At 42.7% G+C, this 25847-nt stretch overlaps 1 protein-coding gene across 15 annotated transcripts in view; it reads left to right on the forward strand.

The window, feature by feature from the left end:
- The window catches only part of KCNMA1 (potassium calcium-activated channel subfamily M alpha 1), a 669950-nt gene that overhangs the window by 625323 nt on the left and 18780 nt on the right, over positions 1-25847 (forward strand). For 8 of the 15 annotated variants that reach the window (XM_084903669.1, XM_084903660.1, XM_084903668.1 and 5 more), the window contains 3 exons: positions 12174-12287; positions 13036-13116; positions 17039-17169. In XM_084903669.1, the coding sequence (XP_084759795.1) occupies positions 12174-12287; positions 13036-13116; positions 17039-17169 (326 nt within the window). The remainder of the gene's footprint in view (positions 1-12173; positions 12288-13035; positions 13117-17038; positions 17170-25847) is intronic. The other 7 variants (XM_084903671.1, XM_084903662.1, XM_084903676.1 and 4 more) reach the window with 1 other exon arrangement.

Raw genomic sequence — 25847 nt, forward strand, 5'->3', positions numbered from 1 at the left:
CTTGAGTTGCAATACGTAAGCTGTGGGGTTGTCATGGTGCAGGGCATTAGTGTGTGTCGCTTGTGTACATATATGTACATATATTGGTGTGTTTGTTGATGCAGACTGTGTGCCAGAGTACTGCAAGAGTAAGCTTGTGTCTTTTATTTTTTTAAAAACAAACAAACATACACACAATCACATGGGTGACATGAGGTCATTCCTGAATATTGAGTGCTGAAACCCAGAGTTATTATGGTTGCAATATTATATATGATGCCCCAGAATCGAGATAATAAAGTTTTTGGATCCAGAAGGAATTAGGGCATTGCTTGTCTGCCTCAATTTTATAGATGAGAAAACCGAGTTTGAATAAGACAGTGCTTCCCCCTAAGTTTTCACAAGAAATTAGTGCTAAAACCCAGGTCTTCTGATTCTCTGTTTCTCTGTCAGCATTACAAGCCTATTGTCATCATCATCATGGGCATCCTCATCATTGTCTTCATCATTGTAAATGAGTTACTTTTAAAGGGCCAGGCATTGCTGTAAGCAGTTTACCTGTATCATTACTTAATCTCCATGACATGCAACTCTTCCATTTTACAGATGAGGAGATGGAGACACAGGATTTAAATAAATTGCCCCGGATCACAACACTAGCAACTGAAAAAAAGCAGCACTCAATCTCGGGGAGTCTAGCTCCAGCATTTGAGTTCTTAACCGTGACGTTATGGCTCATTTTAGGTTGTGGTCCACAGACATTGATCACGGAGTAAACAGAGTTGCTCAAAATCAAGCTAGCACCGATCAACCCCTTCTTTTAATAAAAGTGTGTGTGTGTGTGTGTGTGTGTGTGTGTGTGTGTGTGTGTGTGTGTGAGAGAGAGAGAGAGAGAGAGAGAGAGAGAGAGAGAGAGAGAGAGAGAAACTGCCTGACCCCCAAGATCCAAGATTCTAGTTATATAGTCATCTGCCAGCATAAACAACATATACGCAAGAAAGCCTTTAAAACTTAAAAGAGGAAATTTAGTGCTCCATTTTAAAGGACTATCACATGTTTGGAAGCTGGGCTGCTATTTCTGCGGGGCGCTGTCTGAGAGCGTTTCAGAGACAGCTGGCCCGATGCTGCCGGTGATGGGATCTGCTTTGCTGACCTGCACAGCCATGCCTTGGATCACTTGGCAAATCCATCTTTTGCAACTACTTAATTTTCTGTGCACTTAAGATATGGGTGTTTTCCTTTGCTTGTGATTTCATAGCTCTCCTTCTTGCTACACTGGCCATTGGTCCGTGCTAAACCAAACAACTGGGGCCCATTTGGCACTGAGTGTTTCAGACGTGAAGGGACATTTGAAGTGCATGACAAATGCCGAGAAACAAAGCCCATGGCACCGAGCACATAAAGAAACTGTTTATAATGTAAAGGTGGTTACATTTTCAGTCAATCTATCACTTTAATGAGCTCTTTGCATTTCTTTGATTAATGCCCACAAAAGGGGGAGAGAAAAAAATTGATGTAATGGAAACAAAATGGTACATAGTCTTGGCAGCACGAGGGAGGTTTCTATGGTGTTTTATGAGCATCCACTTCATATCGCTGTCTTGCGCTTTGTATATCTACCTTTCCCCTGGCACCGGGCGCCCCTGGTTTACGGGAAATGTGATCCAGCATGAAAGAAGAGACCCTGCCTTAGAGGTCTTTGTCCCCTTGTGGTGCCAGCGAGGAGGGAGAGTCCAGGACAGGAATGAAGATTTAATAATAATAATAATAATAAAGAAAAGACATACTCTGTGCCATATTGAACTTAAGAATCCAATAGGTATGCAGATTTTAAAAGAGAGAACCTTAAAGATGTTTTGAAAACATTAAAATTGCTATCTAGTAATTCCTACATCATTAGTAGTAATCCATACAGTTTAAAATAGTGAATAACAGAAATGGGAAAGTGCAGAGGATGACATCATCATGAGTAACTAATGGATTGATAAGAATGCTCATCTTATCAAAATGGATTGATAAGAATGTTCATCTCTCTCTCCCTGGGGGACAGGTTAGACCATGCAGTATTCCTGGAGGAGGTGAAGGAGGGCAGGAGCTGGGTTGAGAGGGAAGAGGGGAGAGAGGGGAAGAGTGGGTAAGGCGTGGTGGGAGTAGGGATGAGAATCAGCAAGGGCCAGTCTCCTGTGTTGGAACCCAGCTCTCATTTCCCCCTCCTCAGCCATGTGCATGCAGCACTGTGGGTTTGTGGGGCTCTTTAAAGTCACATGAGCACTTGGCACGTTTGCTCCAAGATTGAGCAACTCTGATGACGTGGTGGGAAGTTGCAGTAGTGGAGAACTGGGAACCCCGTAAACTTCCTTATAGCCTTGTTCTTTTCTTTTATTTTCTTCTTTTCTTTTTAAATCTTCACCCAAGATATTTTTCTCATTGATTTTTAGACAGAGTGGAAGGGAGGGGGAGAGATAGAAAGAGAGAAACATCGATGTGAGAGATATTTTTTTTTTGGTATTCTAATTGCACAAATAAAACATTAATTTTATAAAATTTGTATTCCCTATCATATTATCACTTAGACATGAGAAGCTGACACAATAGTTTTGTTTCTGTATATTTAGATACTTTCCCCCTCAAAATGAATCATTCATATTAGTATGTGACCTGTATGTTTCCACAAATAGTTTATTATGACCATTTATCCATGTCATTAAATGTTTTTCTGGGTTTTTAGTGGATGCATACTTAACAATTAGTTTCCTAAAACTAAACATTCATGTGTTTCCAATTTAACATTGTTATTTAATAAGCACAAATGAAGAACACAGTAATCAGATCTTTAATAGAGGGAAATTGTAGCTATACATATATTTTCAGATGTGAAATTGATTAAGCCAAACGGTATGTAAAATTTTAAGTTATTTGATTCATATTGTCAAAGTGCATCTTATTTTAAAGTTGTAAGATCAATTAGGAGGGGTAGAAAGCAATTGAGAAGTTGTGGAAGATTCACTCTGACACCCTGGGGAAGACATTAGACAGTTGAATATTAGTTTTCATAATTTTTCCAAATCTGTAGTCTTATTTGTGTTTGAGTTGTGATTTCCCCCTTCCTTCCTTCTTTCCGTCCTTCCTTCCTTCCTTCCTTCCTTCCTTCCTTCCTTCCTTCCTTCCTTCTTTCCTTCCTTTCTTCCTTCCTCCCGTCCCTCCCTCCCTCCCTCCCTCCCTCTCCCTTCTCTCCCTCCCTCCCTCCCTCCTTCCTTCCTTCTTTTCTTCCTTCCTTCCTTCCTCTGACCCCTCTGAGATACTGTAAGCCCTTTAAGCTTATCATAAGGAAAGAGACTGTCTGCTTGGAGACTCTTGCAAATATATTTGTTCCATGTGTGTGAGACTTGTCTAAGTGTTGAATGTATCTTATGAAATTTAATGAGCAAATAGCTATAGAGAACTTTGTTTAGTTTAGCTCAGACCCCAAATGCAAATTCTAAAAAGGATGAGGTACTTTATTCAGTAGGCAGAACCATCTTTCCAAAGCATTCCTCAAATATAGTCTCTAGAATAAAGAACTATTAAAAATATCAATGTTACTTATTGTAAATAGAAGAAATTGAAGGCTGGGTCATTGTTCCACATTTTGTCACTGGTCATGGGAAATGAATAAAATCCTTGGCTGAAGATACAGTCAATCACTTGTTTCAACAGAAAATAAAACCTGCATGCCTCATTTCACCAAGAACAGGGATTTTTCTCAGTTACTGTATTACTGAGGGAATTTGGTTGCATGTGATAGAAATACAACTCAACAAGGCTTGAATAAAAAGCAGGCACATTTGGTTAGCCCAGGAGGTTGGATGGTATCAGAAATCTGTGCCCCTCTTGAATTACTTGCCCCATCCATGGTCACCACTGGCCCCATTCTTACATCCTTCTGGCTTTGCATCCAAAGCACCTTTTGCATAGTGTGCTGGGGAGAACACAGATTGGCCCCAGCTTGGGGGAAAGCCCATCTCTAAAGGAGTCATGCAGCCAGGATTCTGGGAACCATCTTGCTGGCTCTGTGAAGTCAGGCTGTCTGACTTCATGTTACCATTCTGTGTCCAGGGTGGCACAGGGTTGTGCCCCCACCATCATGACCACCAAACACTGTCGAAGGAGTTAAAGAGGAACAGATAACAGCCAGTGAGCCCTTTCTGGTTCTATTTCCTTGGATTCGATCACTTCTGTGCTCTGAGCTTCAGTTTCTTCATCTCTGAAATGGAGCAGCTGATTCTGGGATTCCCAAATCTCTTACATTTCTAACATGAAGGATTGGCAAAGAGGTACTCACTTTAGGCTCTGGGTGGGGACAGTTGTCAGCTCCAGGCACATGAGTTACTTTTTTTTTTTTTTTAATATATTTTATTGATTTTTTACAGAGAGGGAGAGAGATAGAGAGCCAGAAGCGTTGATGAGAGAAAAACATCGACCAGCTGTCTCCTGCACACCCCCTACCAAGGATGTGCCCGCAACCAAAGTACATGCCCTTGACCTGAATCGAACCTTAGACCTTTCAGTCCGCAGACGGACGCTCTACCACTTGAGCCAAACCGGTTTCGGCACATGAGTTACTTTGAAGAAAGCAGAAAACACAGTTGAAATTGGCAGAGGAGTTCCCCCTTCTGGCCTCCCTGACATTGACCTCGGTCACCCCGTTGGGGGCTCCTTCTACCTTGGGCTCCAAGTGGAAAGTGGTCAGTTGGGCAGTGTCAGGAGAAACTGCTTCCTTGGTAAATAATCGTTTTTATTGAGTCCATACTGGTCAGCTGCCTGACCTTCATGACTGAGCACTCCAAATGGCAAAGCCACTGAAAACTATGAAAACACAGTGAAGGTTCAACTGAGTTCTTCCCTTCGCCAGGTTTCTCTTGCAGACTTTTCCATGAATCTACTTCCCAGACCGATCCTGTGCATATGGAGTTCCCCCCACATGTTTGGAAGCCGTTATGCTTGTATACATGGCATTTTCTTTACTTCAGGCTCTGAAGAATGTGCTGGCATATGTACAGCGGAATGACTGCTGTGGCTATTACTGTGCTTGCTCAGGGGAGCTATTCAGATGCCTCATTTATTGGAGCTTAATAGATTAAAAGTCCAAATTTAGTCTCATGATATAAGCCTAATCAAGTTCTAATCTGCATAATTTTCCCATAAGCAGCAATGGGAAATTTGGATAATTTATGTTTTAGCAGTTGCCAATCATGTGTTAAATAGTATTGTTGCATTTACTTATCAAAATATTTTTATTGATCTTCACTTCATCTGACATTTGGCTTTCCCTGGCATTAAGAGGAAATTTAACTCATCTCATAGATGATGTAATATGAGATGTTTCTCTTGATTTTAAGATGTCTTTATAGATCATTTTTAACGGTGATCTTTCCCTTTTACAACGTCATATTGAATACCTGTCTCAGCAAACCTAGATGACTCGGCTTAATTTATTTCCCTAGTTTAACATAGCATATGGATTTCTAACCATCATTTATATGCACATGAGAAAGTATAATTCGGCCCACCCTTTGAACCAATACCTTTATGTTAAATCTTTGGGGGTGGGGGAGGCACTTACCTTCATTTCTCCATCTATTCCAGGGGACATGATTGATAAGAATGTTCATCTCTCTCTCCCTGGAAGGGCTTGGGGACTTAACTAGGGAAGATTTAGAAAGTACTTTGTGTTTTCCTCTATGGAAAAGTACTGTAATAAAGCATTTATTATATGTGCTGAGTTTGTGAGTGCTATGATACCAAAGCAAGTTCAGCATAACTACAGTGGGTCTCCGTTGTGATCTATTTATTCTTTGAAAGTGAAAACAATATAAGAGTAACACTAGCTTTGGCCTCAAACCTGCCTGCCAGGGTGGAGGGAGAGACCATCACACTCAGAGGGCAGGGATCATGGAGCGCCGTTATATGTGGGCTCTGATGTCGGACACCACCACTTATCACCTGGGTATGCTGGATGAAGTTATCAGACTGCTCAGAATTTTATTTTTATTATCTGCAAATTGGGAATGTTTTCAATTCCTATACTCATGGGGTTGTTAGGAATAAATGAGCATGGCTCATGAAAAATCTCAGTACTGCTCTGCCCCTTAGTAAGAAGGAACATTGGTGTGAGGCTGAGAGGAGTCTGAAGACAACGCACCTGGGTTTAAATCTGACATCTGCTAATCTCTACATCTGCCCTGTAGCAAATCGCTTACCTTCCCTGTGTTTGGTTTCCTCAACTGTAAAATAGTATTATCTACATAGGATGGTTTTGCAAATTAAAGTTATTATATGTGCAGAATTTAGTACATAGTGATCACTCAATAAATGTTAGCTATTTTTTTTCCTCGAGCTTATATTTAGGCCCACCTTCTTCATTCTCAATTATCTTCATCTAGATCTACATTGTTGTCTTTCCTTGACATTGAGTCTTCTTTTCCAGTGCACTCAGGACTACATTTCCCCAGCGCCCTTTTCTAACCCTTCTGCAATAGATCTTGTCTTTTTCTGCTTGCACCCACATGGTGCCGGTAGATGCTGTGCCTGTGTGGGTGGGTGCAGCAAGTACCCAAAACAATTAATAAAACCTTGATGACCTTCTTATTCCAGTGTCTCTTCTCCTTGCACTTCTTAGGAACAGGTCAAGTGTCTGTATTAAATTCTTTAATTCAAAGCCATCCTGAAACTTCCTTGTCTAATTTAACTAAAGGTCACTTAACCTTCCAGGAATTTCCCTGGCAGAGGCTGAGTGCTGCTAGCCCTGGCATAGCCCTTGTGGAAATGGGAAGTGGAAGATTGTGTGTTAAATAAAACACTCCAGACAGGTGCTGGGGCTGCTATAAGGAAGTAAGAACCGTTCATACATTCTGTCCCCGGGTCTGAAATCCTCCTTACATATTTTGGGCTATATTTTTAATCACATTGCTTATTGCATTTCCATTGATTTCCCATGATTTTCTCTATGGGAAAATTCCTTATAAAAAAAAATCTATCCATGCTGGCCTGTGTGGCTCAGTTGGTTGGGCTCTGCCCCATGCACCAAAATGTTGCTGGTTTGATTCCTGGTCAGGGCACAGGTCAAGTTGTGGGCTCAATCTCTAGTAGGGGGCATGCTGAAGGTGGCTGATGGATCTCTTCCAATCTCTCTCTCTCTCTCTCTCTCTCTCTCTCTCTCTCTCTCTCTCTCTCTCTCTCTTTCTCTCTCCAAATAAGTAAATAAATAAATGAATAAAATACAAAACAAAAACCAATGAAAACCACATGCTTGATGCTGTATGGCTCTTTGGCTAGAGGTTTCCCCTCTCTAATAAAGTTGACTGAGCATCCTTATCCTTAAAAACAAAAGCTACCAAAAGCTACCTCAGTTTCTTATGTGTAGAGAAGGGATGCTGATAAATGCTATGCCTATCCACAAATATTTATCATGTACCTAGTAAAATATTAATATCAGTAGTCAACATTTTTGAGTACTTGCTTTATAGCAAGCATTGCACTAAATGTTTTTACTTTTTTATATTTTGTTAATCCTCACATGAGGATATTTTTTCCATTGCTTTTCAGAGAGAATGGAAGGGAGGGAGGGGGAAGAGAGAGCTGAAGAGAAAGAGAGAAACACTGATGTGAGAGAGACACATTGACTGGTTGCCTCCTGAACACACCTTGACAGGGGGCCAAGAGTGAACCCAGATGTGTAAGTATGTACCCTTGACCAAGAATTTGGTGCTCAGTCTGATGCTCTAACCACTGAGGACAGTGGCCAGGGCTGCACTAAATGTTTTGGGCACACTATTTGATGTTATCTTCACAACTACCCGATATAGGAGATACTTTCAGTCTATAGACAAAGCATCAGGTGCTTGAAGAAAATTTGTGCTATGCTTACAGTTATGTGTCTAATTAGTGGATGAGGCAGAGTTTGAACTCATGACATTTGACCATAAAGCCTACTCTGTTTCTTCTTTATTGGCCAGCATTCTGTAGACAACCTGGAAAGTTCAAAGAAATAGAAAACCCAGTCTCTGGCCTAAAGTTCTCATACAGCATAGGGAACGACCATGCTTGGCAAGGGGCCCGCTTGGGCCCATTTATGCCTCTGCCACAAGTATAGGACAGATAACCTAAGCTGGCCACATCTGCCCTTGAGGATTGGAAAGGGGAGGGGTCTTCAATTTAAGGAAATCGGGTTTTCTTTGGAGGCCACATTTAGCTCAAAGCTTGCCTTCCGTGTCCACGACCAGCAGAGAACAATAGAGACACATTTACATAATCCAGAGACCACCTCAGGAAGAGCCAGAGCTATAGATCACTGAACTTGACTCTTTTCCTGACTGAGAATTTTTCACTTCATTTCTCCACTGTCTTCATTTTTACTCACCTATTCTGGGGAAATAAGTGGTTGTTCTAAAATTGGTTTCCCAAGTGTTGGTTTAATTAGTGAGTGTTTCCCAGCTTCGCTTTCTCTAGTTGTGTAGAATCCCTATAGTTTATTCCATGTCCCTGCAGAGAGAGAATTAAAGTTCAACCAACCATGTGCCCACTGCTGCAAACAACAATGGGCGGAAGGCATTCAGAGACCTGGACACAATTTGGACCTGTCCCTTTATCAACTGCTGCTCTGACCAATGGGGTAGATGACATCTAGTGGTATGAAAGGCGGGCTTGTCTCATCCCTTCAGATGGAAGGTGGATTAATTCGTTTTGTTTTTTAATATATTTCTTTATTGATTTCAGAGAGGAAAGGAGAAGGTGAGAGAGATAAAAACATCAATGATGAGAGAGAATCATTGGCCAGCTGCCCCTGCACTCCCCCCACTGGGGCCTAGTCCGAAACCCAGGCATGTGCCCTTGGCTGGAATCGAACTCCGGACCCCTTAGTCCGCAGGCCCGATACTCTATCCACTGAGCCAAGCCAGCCAGAGCAAAGGTGGCTGAATTCCATTCTCTCCAAGATCACTTAAGGAATCTGCCATTTCAACCACAATGCTCCCATATTAGGACTGTGTGAGAGAAACAATGCTCATAAATTCTGTTCATCTTTAACACAATCTACACCTAAGAGGAGGAGGAGGAGGATGGAGTCTATGTCTTTCGTCTTTCTTTTTACCCTTAAAAATGTGTGACTTGAAAAGTATCCAAAGAGAAAGAGACATTAAAGTCGCTGATGTTTTCCTACCAACCAGAGCACCCTGTCCTTGGGGTCATGTGTAGGAGAGAGAGGGACCTTTAATGGAGAGGTGTCTGTGGACACCCACCATAGTTTGTCAGTTTGCAGATGCTAATGGAGCCTGGCTTGGTGACTGGAGGAGAAAATGGAATATGAAAGCAAAATGAAAGAGGCCCTTGAAGCAAGCATGTCATTTCTAAATGAAGGTTTCATGCAAAGGGATTGAGTCTTTTCACAGCTGCAAATGGGATTTTTAAATAAGATGAAATAAAAGGACACTTTGGCTCGTTGCAGGTTCAGTAATGAAATACAGTTTTCCTAATACCATGGGACCCGCATTTCTCCCTGCTTGATGGTGCTATTCCTTGACGTACAAACCCGTATTTTCTCAAGTCAGCATTTGATGATGGATGTCAAAATGCAGGCCATGTATTATGCATATAGCATTGCCGATTTAAGGTGTTTACTTGTCAAGCTGAAGAAATTCAAAAACGTCACATTCACTGTATGTGTGCAGCTGTCACTTGCAGTTTTTCATGCTTTTGAACGAAACTTCTGATGAAAACAGTTTAGTTTCCCCTTCACTCTTCAGGGGCAAGGAAGCAGCTGGCATTCTACATGCATGTTCTTGATTATGGGGTTGGCTGAGACACACACACATTCCAAAGTTCAGAAAGGTGGACACTACCATGCAATTGAAAATGACTTACCCGGTACATAGTGTGTCCATATAAAGAAAATCATTAAATGCAATCAGGGAATGAAAAGTAAATAAAACTTTTTTTTCATTCTGTCAGTATGGCATTCAATAGCATGAAATTTGTATACGGAAGAGCAAGAAATAGGCAAACATTTTTATCTTTTCCTGGCATTTCGCGCATCACGCACCTCCCAAACAGGCAGTTAGTGAGCCCCTGTCACTTCCTTCCTGAGAGGGAGTCACGCACAGCATCATGCCAGAGTCAAGCCCATCTTGTCACATCACGGCAGAGTAAGTGGGGAGACTGGCCACGCAATCTACTTGGAATTTTGTCCTTGGGAACCTAACAAGTGACTTTGTGTCTGTAAATCCCTAACTCATTGATGAGCCCACATAGCAGTCCTTCAAGGGCAAAGAAGAAAAACCAGAGTGAATGTGTCTGCCTGGCCTCTAAGGTAGAGGAGCAGAAGGGGCCTTACAGCCAGCACAGAGCTGAGGTACGTACCCACTTGCCACATGCTTGTCTCGGTTAAATTAATTTTCACTGCATGAATGTATGAGGCAAATGAATGTCTCATATTCATATGTGTCTGTGCACATCCTTAAAGAGCCATTCAGCCTAGCTGGGACAATTTCTCACCCTCACTAATCTTGAAGTTGTAGCTGGCTTAAGCTCATCCTATTATGTACTTGGGATTTGGGTCTGACACCCAAAGAAACCCAGACCACAGAAATCATAAACCAAATAGGCTACTTTCAAGTTCACTGTGCCCACTTCTGTGTTAGGCACACTGGGAAGTTCACGGGTCCACTCTGAGCAAGTGGCATATGCATCAGTCAGGATGATTTTAGTCGCAAGTATAAAAACAAAAAACAACTAATTTTAAAAAGCAACTAATAAACAAAAGGCACACACACACACACACACACACATATATATATATATATATATATATATATATATATATATATATATACCATCTTACCACAGAATTTCTTCCTACAGGAGATTTTATATATAGATATGCAGATATGTAGATATATAGATATATAGATATATATAGATATGTATATAGCTTATATATAATTTATTTATATAAAGTTTATATAAGTGATTTACTTATATGAAATTATATAAAATCTTATATACATATAATCATATAGTTTACATATATAATTTATTTATATAAAATTTATATATAATTAATTTATATGAAATCTTATTATTCTACACATATAATTATATTCTATACATGTATATGTATATGTATATGTATATGTATATGTATATGTGTATGTGTATGTATGTGTATGTGTACATGTATGTGTATGTGTATGTGTATGTGTATGAAATCTCCAGTAGGAAGAAATCCTGAGGTCAGTTGGTTTTGGGTTCCAGAGTTGGTTCATTAGGAACTCAAGGACTGCTCTTCCTGTTGTTCTGTCTTTCAATCATTCAGTTAGGCTGATATCATTAATCTGACTTTGTCCTCAGCTGGTTCCCATCCTAGTTATGAGTTAGCTGCCACAGTTCCAGGCACTGCAGGCACAAAAGCAATTCCAGTGGATTAAAAGAGAATCTCTCTTCCTATGTGATTCTTTGTAAGAGCAAGGAAACACCCCCTAAAAGCCCCCAAGCAGATTGTCAAATGCTTCCCCTTGGCCAAAATGGTGTCAAAAACCTAGGTAAGCCTCGTTGGCAAGAGAATAAGCAATCAATAGGCTTATGATAACAAGATAGGTTAGGTCATGCTGTGCTGACAACAAACAAATCTCAGTGTCTTAAAGCAATACAGATTGCTTGTTCCCTCACTCAGAATGCTTTGTGGGTCTGGGCTGCTGTCCAGGGCTGCTTCCCAGCCTTCTCTATGGTTGCCATGGTCTGGGAGGACAGGCGGTGGGTTATTCGTACCAGAAGTGATGATATGCAGGGTTCTGTTCACTCTCCATAGGTCAGAACATTTCCTAAGTTGCTTGGTCACATCCAACTTCAAGGAGGCCCTGGGCTGTAATTCTCACGTGTGCCTGCATAGAGAGGGGGACAAAACTCTGTGAGCAAGACCAACAATTGTTGCAGAGACTGGTTTTTAGAGAACTATCAAAGTGGGCTACAATTTTTTCCAATAGTCTCCTACTCTGTTCTTCTAAAAACAATTCAACAGAGTTTATCTGGGAGTGCGAATTGTTGACCTATAAATAATGCACATTCTACATTTTTTAAAAATTGTGTATATACCCTGAACTCTCATGATTTCCAAATCTTCCACAAAACTGAATTTTCTCCCTTCTCTTTTTCCTTCCCACCAGGGTTCACACCTCCGGGAATGGACAGAACCTCGCCGGACAACAGCCCAGTGCATGGGGTGTTGCGTCAGCCATCCATCACAACTGGGGTCAACATCCCCATCATCACTGAACTAGGTAGGAGTGAATGGCAGCCATGGGCAGACTTTTTGGTTCTCTCTTCCAACCATGTCAGATAAGAGGAGGTTGGCCTGTTTTGTTTTGTTTTTAGCTCCTTCAAGATAGTAGACTCTAGTGGGATTTGTTTAGAGGAGATTGAAGAAAGCATGTGTAGAAATATCAGGTTAGCAAAAGGCAAAACTGATCTGTTTCCTCTGAGATGAATAGACAGTTTCCTTCATCTGAGCACTGTTTTCAAAGGAATATGTGATGATGGATTTTAAACCGGGGCATCAATCAGGGCAAGGAGAAGAAGGAAGAAAAGGGATAGCCCATGGACTCTTGGTAATGTTCCTGGGAAACACCTCTGGACAGCTCCTATAGTCAGAACCCTCCACCAAGGCACAAAGTTCCTGCTCTAAGCAAACCCCATTTGGAAAACTGGGGAGAAGTGTTGGCCTAGTGTGCCATAATGCTACATTTAATCTGTCCTAACTGGACTTCTCAGACAAAGGCCATGTTCAGTGAATGCCACTCGGGCACCAAAGTGATGGGGATTTGAGGGCCACGATGTTTGGCCAGTGGAATCCCATTTTTTCACCTGGCCATGACGCTCCCTGCTTCCACTATAAATGCCACCTACCTATGGGCCAGGTCCCGGGTCCCTTTACTTTAGAATGTTTCCTCTGTTATTCCCTCACTCTCTTCTTTTTCTGTACTTTCCTCCACTCCCTTTCCCCAACCCTTAAACGCTGTATCCAATTAGCTAAACCTGGCAAGTTGCCTTTGGTATCAGTCAATCAGGAAAAAAACAGTGGGACGCACATTCTAATGATAACTGAACTGGGTAAGAAGCACTGTTTTCCTTTACATCAGTATCTCTTTTGTTCTGTTGTTGGTGTTCCCAGCCGTCATCAGCTTGTTTTTTTATTTCGCCAGCTGCAACAGAAAGGCTACCCCATGGCACTGCTTTGAATGCGTTTTATTTGTGGCTCTGGTTGGAATCGACTGTCTTGTTCTGGCCTTTCTTAATGATTTCCCCCCACACGGCACCAGGGAATCTTTGATCACACCCATCTGACCTGGCAGTTGTTTTCAAAGCATCTTTGCTCTAATGCATTTTCTTTGGCCTGGGCCTTTTGGTTTTTTCTTTTTCTTTTTCGTTTCTTTCTTTCTTTTTTTTTTTTTTTTCTTTTCCACGTGTGTCCCTGCTCTCCCGCCTTCTCCCTTACACTCCTCTTCCAACACGCTGTCAGCTTGACTGACATGTCTTCACAGCTCTCGGAGGAAGCCAAAGGAAAAATATAAAAATTTTAAGATAAGAAACCTAAGATAGTGCCTTCCCTCCAGCTGTTTATTTTCCTTTATTCTGACTTTATTTGCCTTTTCTTTCGCACGAGGCCCTTTCTCAGAAGCTCTGGTTCTGAAGCTAAAAAAGCAACAGGCTCCTAGGGGACCTTTTCTTTCTGAAGCAGATTTCAGGAAGGGTGCCAAGAATGAGGTTAGCAGCAAGGGGGGCACAGCCCTGACTCCTCCCTGCTGGCCCAGAACCTGCTCTAGGAGATTCAGAGTGGACTGAATCGGGAAGACGAAGGGCTGGGTCATGACTGCATTTGTCAGGCCCTTGCACGGGCGCCCATGACTTGGTTAATTCCTCTGAAAGGCACCCGTCAGCAGCAGGTCTCAGAACTGGGGATTGATCTTCTAAATAGAGACAGCCAAAGTGCTGCTCCGCAGAGGGCTGGACAGAGAGGTGGGAGCACCTGCCTTCAAATGACTCACAAATGAAACTAACATGCCATTTTCTTGGCCCCCAAATATATTTCAAAATAAAAGAGCAGCTTTTAACACAGTAATCGTGCTTGCAAGGTGTCTAGGAGTTAAGGGATAAATTGTCCACCACTCAGCACCACATTATTGTAGATGTGGCTATTTATCAGGACAAATTCGCTCGGGTCGAGGAGGATCACACTATTTTTTGTTTTCGCCGGTGGAAGAGGTGTCTTTTCCTGTTTAGAGAAGTTGGCTGGGAGCCTTGGTTTCGGGAATGGTCAGCCCCAAATCTTAGTGTTGTCAGAGAGCCAAGGAGCTCCTGCAGGCCCGACCTCTGGCTGGGAAATCCATGCAAACGTGTCCATCTCAGAAGCCTTCAGAGCACTTCAGAATTCTCACTTAGGATTTGCTTTTCCCATTTGGAATTCATGTGCTGCCAGCTAGCCAGGACATCTTGATGTGTGATTAGTAGAGAGAAAAGAAACAGCTTGATGCCCTAAATCTGAGGCAACAATTCAGGCCTTCAATGAGCATCATTGAGTCTCCTGAGGCCTTTGTCCTCACCAGATGTCTCCCTTTAGCTCAGAGAACTTCCCATGTTCCCATGATGCCCATTGCCTGTGCCTTCGACTTTAAGCCCGATTTTTCTAGTGGTCAGACCACCTTGGGCAATCATACAATCGTTCTCTGACCACCTCCCCTCCCCAGCCCCCACAGACATTTACTATTTGCCTACTATATGTTTTGAGATGTGTTCTGCATACTCCAACCCAGCCAAATGCAATTTGAGAACCACAGAGGATGCCAAGGTCAAACAAACTTTTAAAATTGTGTGGTATATTCCAGTCGTCACCCATTTGGAGAGTTCCAGTCAATGGTGGTGAGTCCAAGTCCCCTAGAAGTCCCACAGGAAGGACCATTTAAAAGCTGTTCAACCTGCCTGTTTCCCAGTTGAATTTGACCTTGCACCTATTGGGATGATTGCTTTAATCACCTCTTAGCACCTGCATAATGACTGTTCTGTAACATAGGATGAGGCTGTCCTCCTCCTGAGACTGGATACCCCAGAACTGTGCACAGGATTTTCACTGAACCCTGGCTCACACCCTAAGTCTGTTACCAGTGACTCAAACCCCAGCTCACTGAAAATTTAGTGTCACCTCTCCCTGCTTTGGCTACTTCCCCTCTAAGTCTAGTACCGGCTCTTCCTCATCATCATGAAAAGAGGTAACTGACACTCCTCCTTTTGGGGTGTCCATACACACTCCCTCCTGAGCTATGACAAGTAATTAAAACCACGACCTCTGCATGTTGTCCCAGGTCACATTTTCTGATTCACAAAGTAGGAAGAATCAACCATGGCCAACCCACAGCATGCTTGAGGGTACATGAAGGGAGCGGGGAAACTATGAGTTGACCCTGGTAGGATCCCTGAGTAGGCCTTATGGGCTTCTGAAAGTTGGGGATTTCCAGACGAAAGGGGTGGACTGAAGGTTTAGTGTCAGAAAGGCGATTCTGAGAGCAGCTGACATCTGTCAATATGCTGGCCAAGCTGAGTGGTGTCCTGGGGACCTCATAAGAGGGGCTGTCATGCCCCATCTGCGGAGGGAGAAACTGAGGTGTGCTGTGATGGACAGAGGGAGTTAGTGCAGAGCCTGAAGCCAAAGCCTGCTTGTCAGACCCTGAGTCTTGCACTTTCACCCTCAAGCCTGTGGCTCAGTGCTGCTGAGACCACAGGGACCCGGATGTGATAAACTGAGAAAGACCAGAGCTAAGATTTCCCCGCCTTAAAATCTTTCTCTAGGGAAAGTGTCATTTAAACATAATTCTGTGCCTAGCTTTCAATCCTATTATCATTTATTCTGATTCATACAATACACAAACAGAAGTTAGAAAAAAATTGTGGGGTTTTTGTGTGTGTGTGTGTGTGTGTTTTTTTACATACCAGAACAAAATATTACTTTGGGGGGAAAAACAACTCTAGGAAAGAGAATTAGCTGCTGATACTTTAGAAAGGAATCCAAAAAAGGAAATCGAATCTATTCTTTTCCTAAAAGCACAATAATTATTCTAGAAACCACGAGTGCTCTCTTCTCCCACCACAGTCTTTCCCCCGCTGCTACTTGCTCTGCAAAACTGATCATTGAAGTCAAGATGGGAATGGAAATTAATTTGTCATTCCATCTTTAATAAGTTAAAGGCATCTCAGTGACACAGCCCATCAGTCTGCACGCACGTGCCGGAGGAGTCCTTGAGGGCACCCAGGGCTGCAGATGCTGAGGCGCAGGGAAGACAGCAGTGTAGGAGAGGCAAGGGAGAACGTGGGCATCCCAGAGGCCCCGGATGCAGAGCAAGTCTCTGTGAGCTGCTTGCTGGAGGCAGCCCGCAAACACCCCACGTGGGGTCACCTTTGTATGAGCATGGCTTGCGGGGTGTCCCCCAGATTCAGGGCTGGGGACACCAGCCACTATCCAGGCGGATCTGGGGGCAGGGCGTGGGCTGTGTCTGCCTGCGGGTGAATTCTTTGCTCTTTGCCTCTGCTGTGCTCCCGGCCAATGGCTCTTCACTCTTAATAGATTGCTTTCTTTTCCTTGTGGCTCAACTTACCATCCAGCATGGCTAATCCTGGCTACTCATCCTTGAAATCTGTCCGTCTCTCAAAGGGCTTGGCTACCAAAAAACACGGCAGGGTGTTTTTCGGTCATGATTCCAAAACTATACCAAAGGACTGGCCAGCACTGTCCGCTGGTCCTCCTGCAGCCTGCCATGGGGCAAGCCTGCCTGAATGCATTGCCCTTCGGGCCTCGAAATCTGGAACAGTCAGGAGGAGAAGTCCCTTGAGCCCCACGGCCCCACCCCCAGACCCATCCACAGCTTCTCTCATGCTTTCCTTTCCAGTGACCGTGCTGTTTCTAAATCACTAGCCTACTCTTCCTCTGGTTTCGCTGACCGTGTGGCGTTCTTTTTGAGCTAATTCTTATTTCTGCTTTTTCTAGTGAACGATACTAATGTTCAGTTTCTGGACCAAGACGATGACGATGACCCCGACACAGAACTGTACCTCACGCAGCCATTTGCCTGTGGGACAGCATTTGCCGTCAGCGTCCTGGACTCTCTCATGAGTGCGGTGAGTGGGTGCGGGATCCAGGAGTGGAGACCTCCTGAATGAGGGGGTACAGGACTAGAGCATGAGTGGCCGTGGAGCCTGGAAGGGGATCCAGACATCCTTCAAATTATCAAGCACATAAACGTTGATTCAAATTCTTGAAGGTTCAAGGAAGGCTCTGAATAAATATAGGTGAGCACATGGCTTGTCTCAGGGTTGGAGAGAGATTCCATAAAGAAATAATACACATTTTATATCAAAATCTGAGCAATAAAGAGGAGAGATTTTGTGGGGAACAGTATCCCCCAAAGAGGAAAGCAAATGCAAAGGCCTTGGGGTGGTTGAACCTGACAATCTCAAGGAAGCCAGAGAAAGCCTGTGTTGGTGAACCACAGTGAAAGAGGGATGGAAGGACAAGGCAAGGTTGTTTTGTGTTTTTTGTTTGTTTGTTTGTTTTATCCTCATCCTAGGACAGAGAGAGAGAGAGAGAGAGAGAGAGAGAGAGAGAGAGAGAGAGAGAGAGAGAGAGAGAGAGAGAGAGAGAGAGAGAGAGAGAGAGAGAGAGAGAGAAGAGAGAGAGAGAGAGAGAGAGAGAGAGAGAGAGAGAGAGAGAGAGAGAGAGAGAGAGAGATTTGAGACACATCCATCGGCTGCCTTCCGTATGTGCTCCAACTGAGGATTAAACCTGCAACCCAGGTTTATGCCCTGAACAGGAATTGAACCAGCAACCTTTGGGAGCAAGGAATGATGCTCAACCGACTGAGCCACCAAGCCTGATGGTCTTTTTATTTAAAGAGCGATGAGGAGGGACGAAGGGCTTGGAGTTGGAAAGTCTGATCAGGTGTACATTCTAAGGGGACTGCCTGGACTGGGGTATGGAGGATGGTTGAGGAGGCAGGGTGGCAGCAGGCAGTCTGAGTAGGAGGTTCCCATAGCTCAGACTAAGATAGGGCTGCAGAGAGGAGGGAGTTGTGTAGATTTCAGTGGTGTTTGTTGGTAAAATTGAAAGGACTTGGGAATAGATTGAACATGAAGAGAACAAAGTGTCAAGAGTGACTCCTAGGTCAGTGCCAGTCACTGAGTCATAAGTTGTGCGTGAGGACCAGGAGTGAGGACCTGACATGAGGGCCAGATCCCAACTGCGCGGACTAGAGTGGTGGCAGAGAGTGGAGGGACCAAAAGCATCTTTAGTTTCTCTATAACTTGATGTGCAGTGTTTTATTCACTTTTGAGACTAAAAGTAAAGAAGAATTGAAAAATAGGTCCCAGCTAATGGAGCCATCCTGAACTATAAAAGCAGACATTTGAATGGATCATAACCTGCGGACTGTGACATGTTCCCACCGAGTGTCTTTATTTATTATATAGAAAAGTCTCTATATTTTGGAATTCTCAAGTTCGCAATTTTTGAAAATGCAGACATAGGCTGGATAAACACTGACCTTTGGAGAATCCGTGAAAAGGAGTTTTATTGAACACATTAAGATCATAAACATAACTCAGAGAGGTTTTATACACATATATTTCTTAAAGAGCTTAAGAAGGCTATTCTCCTGAACAAGTTATACAACTGATATGCTAATTATGCGTTATTCTCATCTATTCATCAAAGACTATCCCCGAAAGACCTCTATTTGAATAAAGAAAAAAAATAAAGCTTTTAAAGATTTTTTTAGGTTATTGTATATTGCTGAATGTGGTCCAACTGCAAGTATATCTGAGTTAAAAATCAGAATTATGGATTTAAAAATAATTATAAAACAGCATTCATCTGAATTAAGGCTGACTGGGCTCCATGCCATACCACCACTTTCCAAGCCAAGAAGGAAAGGAAGTGGTCCCCAGGGAAGAGCTCTGGGTTTCCCAGGCTGTGGTCTTCCTGGTGGCCTGAGCATACTGAGCCGCGCCTTACCGCCTGCTGGGGATGTGGGGCTCAGTGGGGACAGCCTCCTTCAGCAGGCAGAACAAATGCTGGAAGCTTGTTACACTACGGCATTCTCTGCAATGGTCCTTCCAGTCTCCAAATTTCGTTTCCAGTAGATTTCTGTAATTCGTCTCTTTGAAAATGTCGTTTTACTTCTGATCCTAGTTAGAGAGATTATAGAAGGTTGTTCTCACTAGGAGATAACTAAACTGTTTATTTTTATTTTCAGAATTGTAAATACATTACTAAATATTATTTATAAAGTTTATAAAATTATTATAAAATTTTAAAATTTATAAAATTATTTATGTTTTGATATACCAGACATTCAGTCTATGCTAGGCAGGACTAGCTTATATAATGTTAAGGCCACTTTTTCATAAATAATTAAGAATTTCAAAATGGTGGCAATATTAAATCAAGTGAGGGGCCCTTCTGAGCAAGGACCTTGGGTGATGACACAGGCCACACACCCATGAAACCAGCTCTGGGTCCAAGGAATAAAGCTGGTTTTGAGCCTCAGAGAACTTCAGCTCTACACAGCCAAGGGGACACATGTTGGGCATGGGGTGGGGATGGAGGCACTGGATCTACACCTTCTGATAAAATCTTATCTGTGATTTCTTTGCATTCCACTCCAACCCTAATTAATTAGAGAGAGAGAGAGAGTCAAGTACCAAGACAGGGTGGACAGAAATATAAATTGAGAAAGTGAGGTTCCTCCAAGCAGCAGGAGCCAGAGGCAAGCGTCCATCGCAGCCATTCGCTTACAGACTCGTCAGGACATCCACACACGTCTCTTTAGATGATGCTCTCTCTTTCCTAGCACACCTCTTAGAATTGCCATTTAATCACGTGTCTAAACATCCCCTGAATATTGTCCTTTATAACTCCACTCCTGCTGCTTACTGCTTCATTTGTTAAAATAATGTTTTGATTCATCACAGGCAATCCTGTAACAGATAGGGATGTTGCAGACATGGCCTCATGGCTTTCTACCACAAATCCACAGCAGAAACACATGGCAAGAGGGAATAATTATGCTCATGGGCTCATGCCTCTAAGAAGATCATGACTAAAAATTATATTTTTTTAGAACACCAACTTGCTGCTCTCTCTCTCTCTCTCTCTCTCTCTCTCTCTCTCTCTCTCTCTCTCACACACACACACACACACACACACACACACAAAAGAAGCTTCTCTGTAGTTAGAGCTGAAATGGGCACATGGATATCCAGATTTCTTTTCCCCACTGCTACCACTTCCCCCATCCTCATCCTGGATTTGAGTTCCACTGGGAGTCTCCCTAGAAAGAAAAGTCATGAACTCAAGAGCCATACTGCTTGGATGCTGTTCCCAGCATCCCCAATGTACCATCTCTGTTCCCTTAACCTCTCTGTGCCTCAGCTTTCTTATCTGTAAAGTGGGCTGATAATAGTCCCTATGTCATGGGACTATTGAGGTGATTCAAAGAGATAAGGATGTAAAGTGACTAGTGCAGAACCTAGCACATGGCAAGCTCTATATGTGCTTGTTCTTATTAAGCACTACGTTGGGGCTTACTCAATGGATGCCAGGCAGAGAAGAAAAAAGTGAAGACCAGCCCTCACATTGCTCCAACCTTCATTCTAATCCAAGCAGCAGTAACCGAGTAGGACATGAGTACCATCAGGCAGAGATGGCTGATTTGAAGCACATGAAAGCGTTTCAGTGGGTATGGAGCCCTGTTTTAGCCAAAGTGGTCAGAATTATGCTGCCTTGGGCAGTAACTTTGACACTGGCACTGAAAAGTCAGAAGAGATGGGGGAGCCTCATTTTCCCAGGCAAAAGAAAGGCGAGGGTTGAAGAGCAGTGATGATGTGGGCTTTGTTTGTCTGAGGGGGAGTGAAGAGCACTGTGGTTTGAATGTGGTAGACCTGGGAGAGGATACCAGGTCGCAGTCAGACAGGCCTGGCCATCAGCCACACCACGCAGGCTGAGTACAAAAGGCCACATCCAGTCAAGTTTTAAGTCTGTGCTTGGACACTTCAGTCTTAGTTAGAGGATGCTACCTTTGGATACTCCCTTAGCCTTAGAATGTGACCTTGGGAAGCTGGACGCACATGGTTGACTCTCTTAGTTGTACTTGCATTAAGGTCCGAACCCCTGAACTGTGTCATAGAGAAGACCAAGTTCTCGGGGAGCCCAAGCTAAGTGAAGTAAGGTCCACTACAAGTAAGTTACTCCTCCAAGCCGGGCAGCACAGCTGGGGAGTTGTCAGCGTGGCGAACAGTAGTACATTCTGTTGGGCTCAGAACATGCCATTCTGTCACGTTGGACCAGGCAGGCCCAGGGTCGGAAAAAAAAAATCAAATAGTTCTATCCCTCATGAAAGAAAAATACTAAAAATAAAATCCACACCATGAAAACTAGGAAATATAAAAAATGGCAGCTATGACATGGAAAATGACAATTTTAGAGCAATTATAAACGAAAGGCAAAGTGCCATTAAAGTTAAGGCAATGTTATTAAAAGATGTGTTAATTTTCAGTTAAATTTTCTATAAAAGACCAATTAGTTTAAAAGCCTTGACAGCATTAACTGTGAAACATAAGCTCTGGTAATTACACTGTAAAAAAATAAAAAGAGGAAGATGCTCCGGCGGGCGTGTTGGAGACAGGCTGGCAGAGGGGCTTCCACAGAGTGGCTAGATGGCGCTGCGGGCTCAGAGTTCCAGGTTGCAATCAGTGGCCCTTCCCCAGCATTTGTTGGTTTCCTCAAAGCCCACTGCTCGGTCTACTTACAGGAACCGAGAACCATCAACAGTTAGAGGCCAAGGGGCCACACCTATGTTTTTCTAAGTAGGATTGTGTTTTTTAAAAAAATATACATATTTTTATTAATTTTAGAAAGACAGGAAGGGAGAGGGAGAGAGAGTAACTGATGTCAGAGGACATCATCCATGGCTGCCTCCTGTACACCCCCTACTGGGAATCAAGCCGGGAACATGGGCATATGCCCTGACAAGGAATCAAACCAGTGACCTTCTGGTACATGGGATGATACTCAACCGACTGAGCCACCCTGGCCATGGCACATGCCTGGGTTGCAGGTTTGATCCCAAGACCTTACATAAAATATTGATTAAGTTAATATTGATTAAGTAAATATTTAGGTCATCTCAACTATGACTTGTTAGTATTAGATACTCTCTAGTTTTAAAATAATTTATTATGATTTCAAAACAATTTTTTTTCTTTTTTTTCTTCCAATATTGACTGATTTAACCAGTCAACAGAATGCTTTTCCTTTACATCTGAAATACTGAGGTCCTTTTTAACAATACTTACATTGGCTCTTTTTCCTTCTCTCTCTACATCTGAGCCAGGAGAGGTCCCTTTTTCAGTATACAAGATCATGGGGTGCTGTTGTCCACCACGTGTGCTGTTACACTCCCCCATTGGCCTTGCTCTGAAAGGGTGATTATAATTCAGAAACTCTTGCTGAAGTTCTGTGTCCAGCACTCACCCATGTGATGTGCTGCAAGACTGAAGAGGGGTCTCCTGCTTCTAATGTGAGGCTATCTGGCAGTGGGGACAAGTATGTCCCTTGGAAAACTTTGGGAATGTTTGTACATGTGCCCTGAGCCTCGTGGTGGCCTGTCTCCCATTGCTGCAGCCATGTCCTAGGATGCAATCCCCTCCTCCCTTGTCCCCACTCCAACCCTCACTCTGCCACTCCTGGGCCTAAATGGGATCTAAACTGGGTCTTAGGTCTTAGAATAAAGGCAGACTAAGAAGTGTGGATTCAGCGATGAAATGAATGGCCTTGCTTTCCTCCCACATAAAAAATAATGTAAAAGATTTTTTAAAAAGGAATGAGCTGACTATTTCTGTCATTATAACGGCCCCGAGTCTGTGTTATCTATCAGAGCTTGCTGAACACACTTGTCTAGATGCCTCACATGTTTTGGTTATACAGTCCTTACAACCACTCTATTATTACATTTTACAGATCATGAAATGAGGCACAAAAATGATAAATAACTTTCTAAGGTCATCTAGCTTCTAAGGTCAGCATTGAACCCACAGCCTGACTCGCCTCCTTGAACCATGTCTATTTATCCTTCTACCCATCCATCTACCCATCCATTCATCCAGCCATCTATCTATTCATCTATCTGTCTCTCTCTCTCTATCAATTCAGGTACCTACCAATCTACCCAGACAGATAATAGACATATACCATTATATGCACACATACACATGCACACTCACACCCTAGCATCATTTCCCCCTTTACTCATCCTTGTTCTGCCTCTGCCCTGCCCAGCTGAGCTCTGATAGAGGATACATTCTCCTAGGGGTCTGACTGGTTCTGAATAACACTACTGGTTTCCTTTGACCTTGGAATTTTGTATCACGTGGGTATTTTTGTGAATATTTCCATGAGGAAAATGAACTCAGCCCCACTAGCTCTCATCTGATCTCAGAAGCCCTCATAGAATTCATTGCATGTACACTTGGTCTTATGACTGTGCTTATTTTACTAATGAGAAAAGCCCAGAATGACCAGGCAACTTCCCCTAGACGTAGACCTAGCAATGGCCAAGCAGGATGGGAACCTGCCCTTCCATGGTTTGTTCCCCACTATGTGTAGCCTGGTGGCCTGTTAGAGGAACTGCTGAAGTATTGGGTCGGCAGCTAAGTAATTGCGGATTTTTTAAAGAAAATCAAAGACAATTTTTTCATGGAACTAAATAACTTTATTATTTAATGTATTGCCCATTTTGATCAATGACCTTTTGCCATCTTTCAGGCAGCATCATAATCCCACGTTCAAAAAACTTCTGTTTTTTATTAGCAAAAAACTGAATCAGGTACGATTTGACATCATCATCATTATTGAAATTTTTACCATTCAAGGAGTTTTGTAAAGATCGAAACAAAAAGTAATCAGATGGTGCAAGGTCAGGACTATATGGTGGATGTGGCAAAACATCCCAACCAAGCTCCATTAATTTTTGCCGAGTGACCAAAGATGTGTGTGGCCTTGCATTGTCATGATGGAATACAACACCTTTTCGATTTGTCAATTCGGGCCACTTTTCTTCAACTGCATTGTTTAATTTCGTTAGTTGTTCAATGTAGACATCAGAATTGATCGTTCGGTTGGGTGGTAGGGGTTCAAAGTAGACAATTCCTTTGTAATCCCACCAAACTGATAACAAAACCTTCTTTTGATGAATATCAGCTTTTGATGTTGTTTGAGTTGGTTCACCTGGCCTGCTCCACGATCTTTTCCGCTTGATATTGTTGTAAACAACCCATTTTTCATCGCCAGTTATCAGTTGTTTTAAAAATGGATCATTTTCATTGCGTTTCTTTAGCAAATCGCAGCTGCTAATGCGTTGCGTTAACTGTGATTCTTTCAGTTCGTGAGGAACCCATGTATCGAGTTTTTGAACATAGCCAAGTTGTTTTAAGTGATTTTCAATGCATGTATGTGATACATGAAGCTTCTCTGCAATCTCACGTGTTGTACTGTGACAGTCCGAATTGATTATTGCTTTGATTAGGGCGTCATCAACTTCAACTGGACGACCAGAGCGTCTTTCATCTTTGAGTGAAAAATCACCAGAACGAAATTTGGCAAACCAATTTTGACACTGCCGTTCTTTTAAGGCTTCGTCACCATAAACAGCACATAACTTTTTATGAGCTTGTGATGCATTTTTCCCTTGCGGAAATAAAAAAGCAAAATATGACGAAAATGTTCCTTTTGATTTTCCATTTTTCAACGAACGCCAAACAAAAACTACAAAACAGATCAAAAAACTTTTTTTACTGATTAACAGCTGAATAGCCAACTATCAAATACAAAATGTGTTTTACATTTGTACTACGTCTGCAAACCTAAAAATTCAACTGAAGCCATATATGTGTGAAACCCGCAATTACTTAGTTGCCGACCCAATACAAATGCAGCTGCCTTTCCTAACCTGCTCCCGAAGGTACGAACATCCTCCAAAGCCACCAGCAATATTTGGTTGGATTTTATTTAGCCTGTTTGATTCTTCTTACAAGGGAGAATAGAGTACAGACCTTAAATGAGGGTTGTTTTTTTTTCCTAATTAGGCTGGGTGACAAATGTCTTCTTTTGAGCTTTTATTTGACATCCTACTAATTCTTTTAAAATACCAATTGTTTTACTCTTGACAGATCTGTTATGTGTCAGATGTGAGACAAATGTACACATAAAGGAAGCTTCTCTAGTCAGCTGTATTTGCCTCAGACTCCTGAGGTTATGTAAAAACCAAAAGTGCACACACCAGGACACATACCTTATCATGAACTTCTCTAGCATATTTAATTGATTTCTGGGTTAGACTGTAACAAAGCATGTGATTTGTTGAGCATGTGGCCTTAATGATGCCCTTGGTATTTCCTTCCAACACAGAAGTCGTTTTGTGTAGGGTTTTGTTTGTTTGTTTGGTATTTTTTTAGAGAGAGAGAGAGAAACAGTGAATGCTATTCCATTGTTCCACCCATTTATGCATTCATTGGTTGTTTCTTGTGTGTGCCCTGACTGGTGATTGAACCCCCAACATTGGCATATTGGGACAATGATGCTCTAACCAACTGAGCCACCCAGCCAGAGCCAACCAACAGGGAAGTTTTGCCATTGTTGGAGGAGGCAGCTTCTAGGCACATGGGCAGCAGGGCCTCAGGGGCAGCCCTGCTTGGGTTAGCAACCCGGGCCAGGTGCATGTCGGTACACAGGAAAGCGGTATGTA

The sequence above is a fragment of the Pipistrellus hanaki genome (genome assembly GCF_964339955.1).
Source record: "Pipistrellus hanaki genome assembly, chromosome: 14".
NCBI lineage: Eukaryota > Metazoa > Chordata > Mammalia > Chiroptera > Vespertilionidae > Pipistrellus > Pipistrellus hanaki.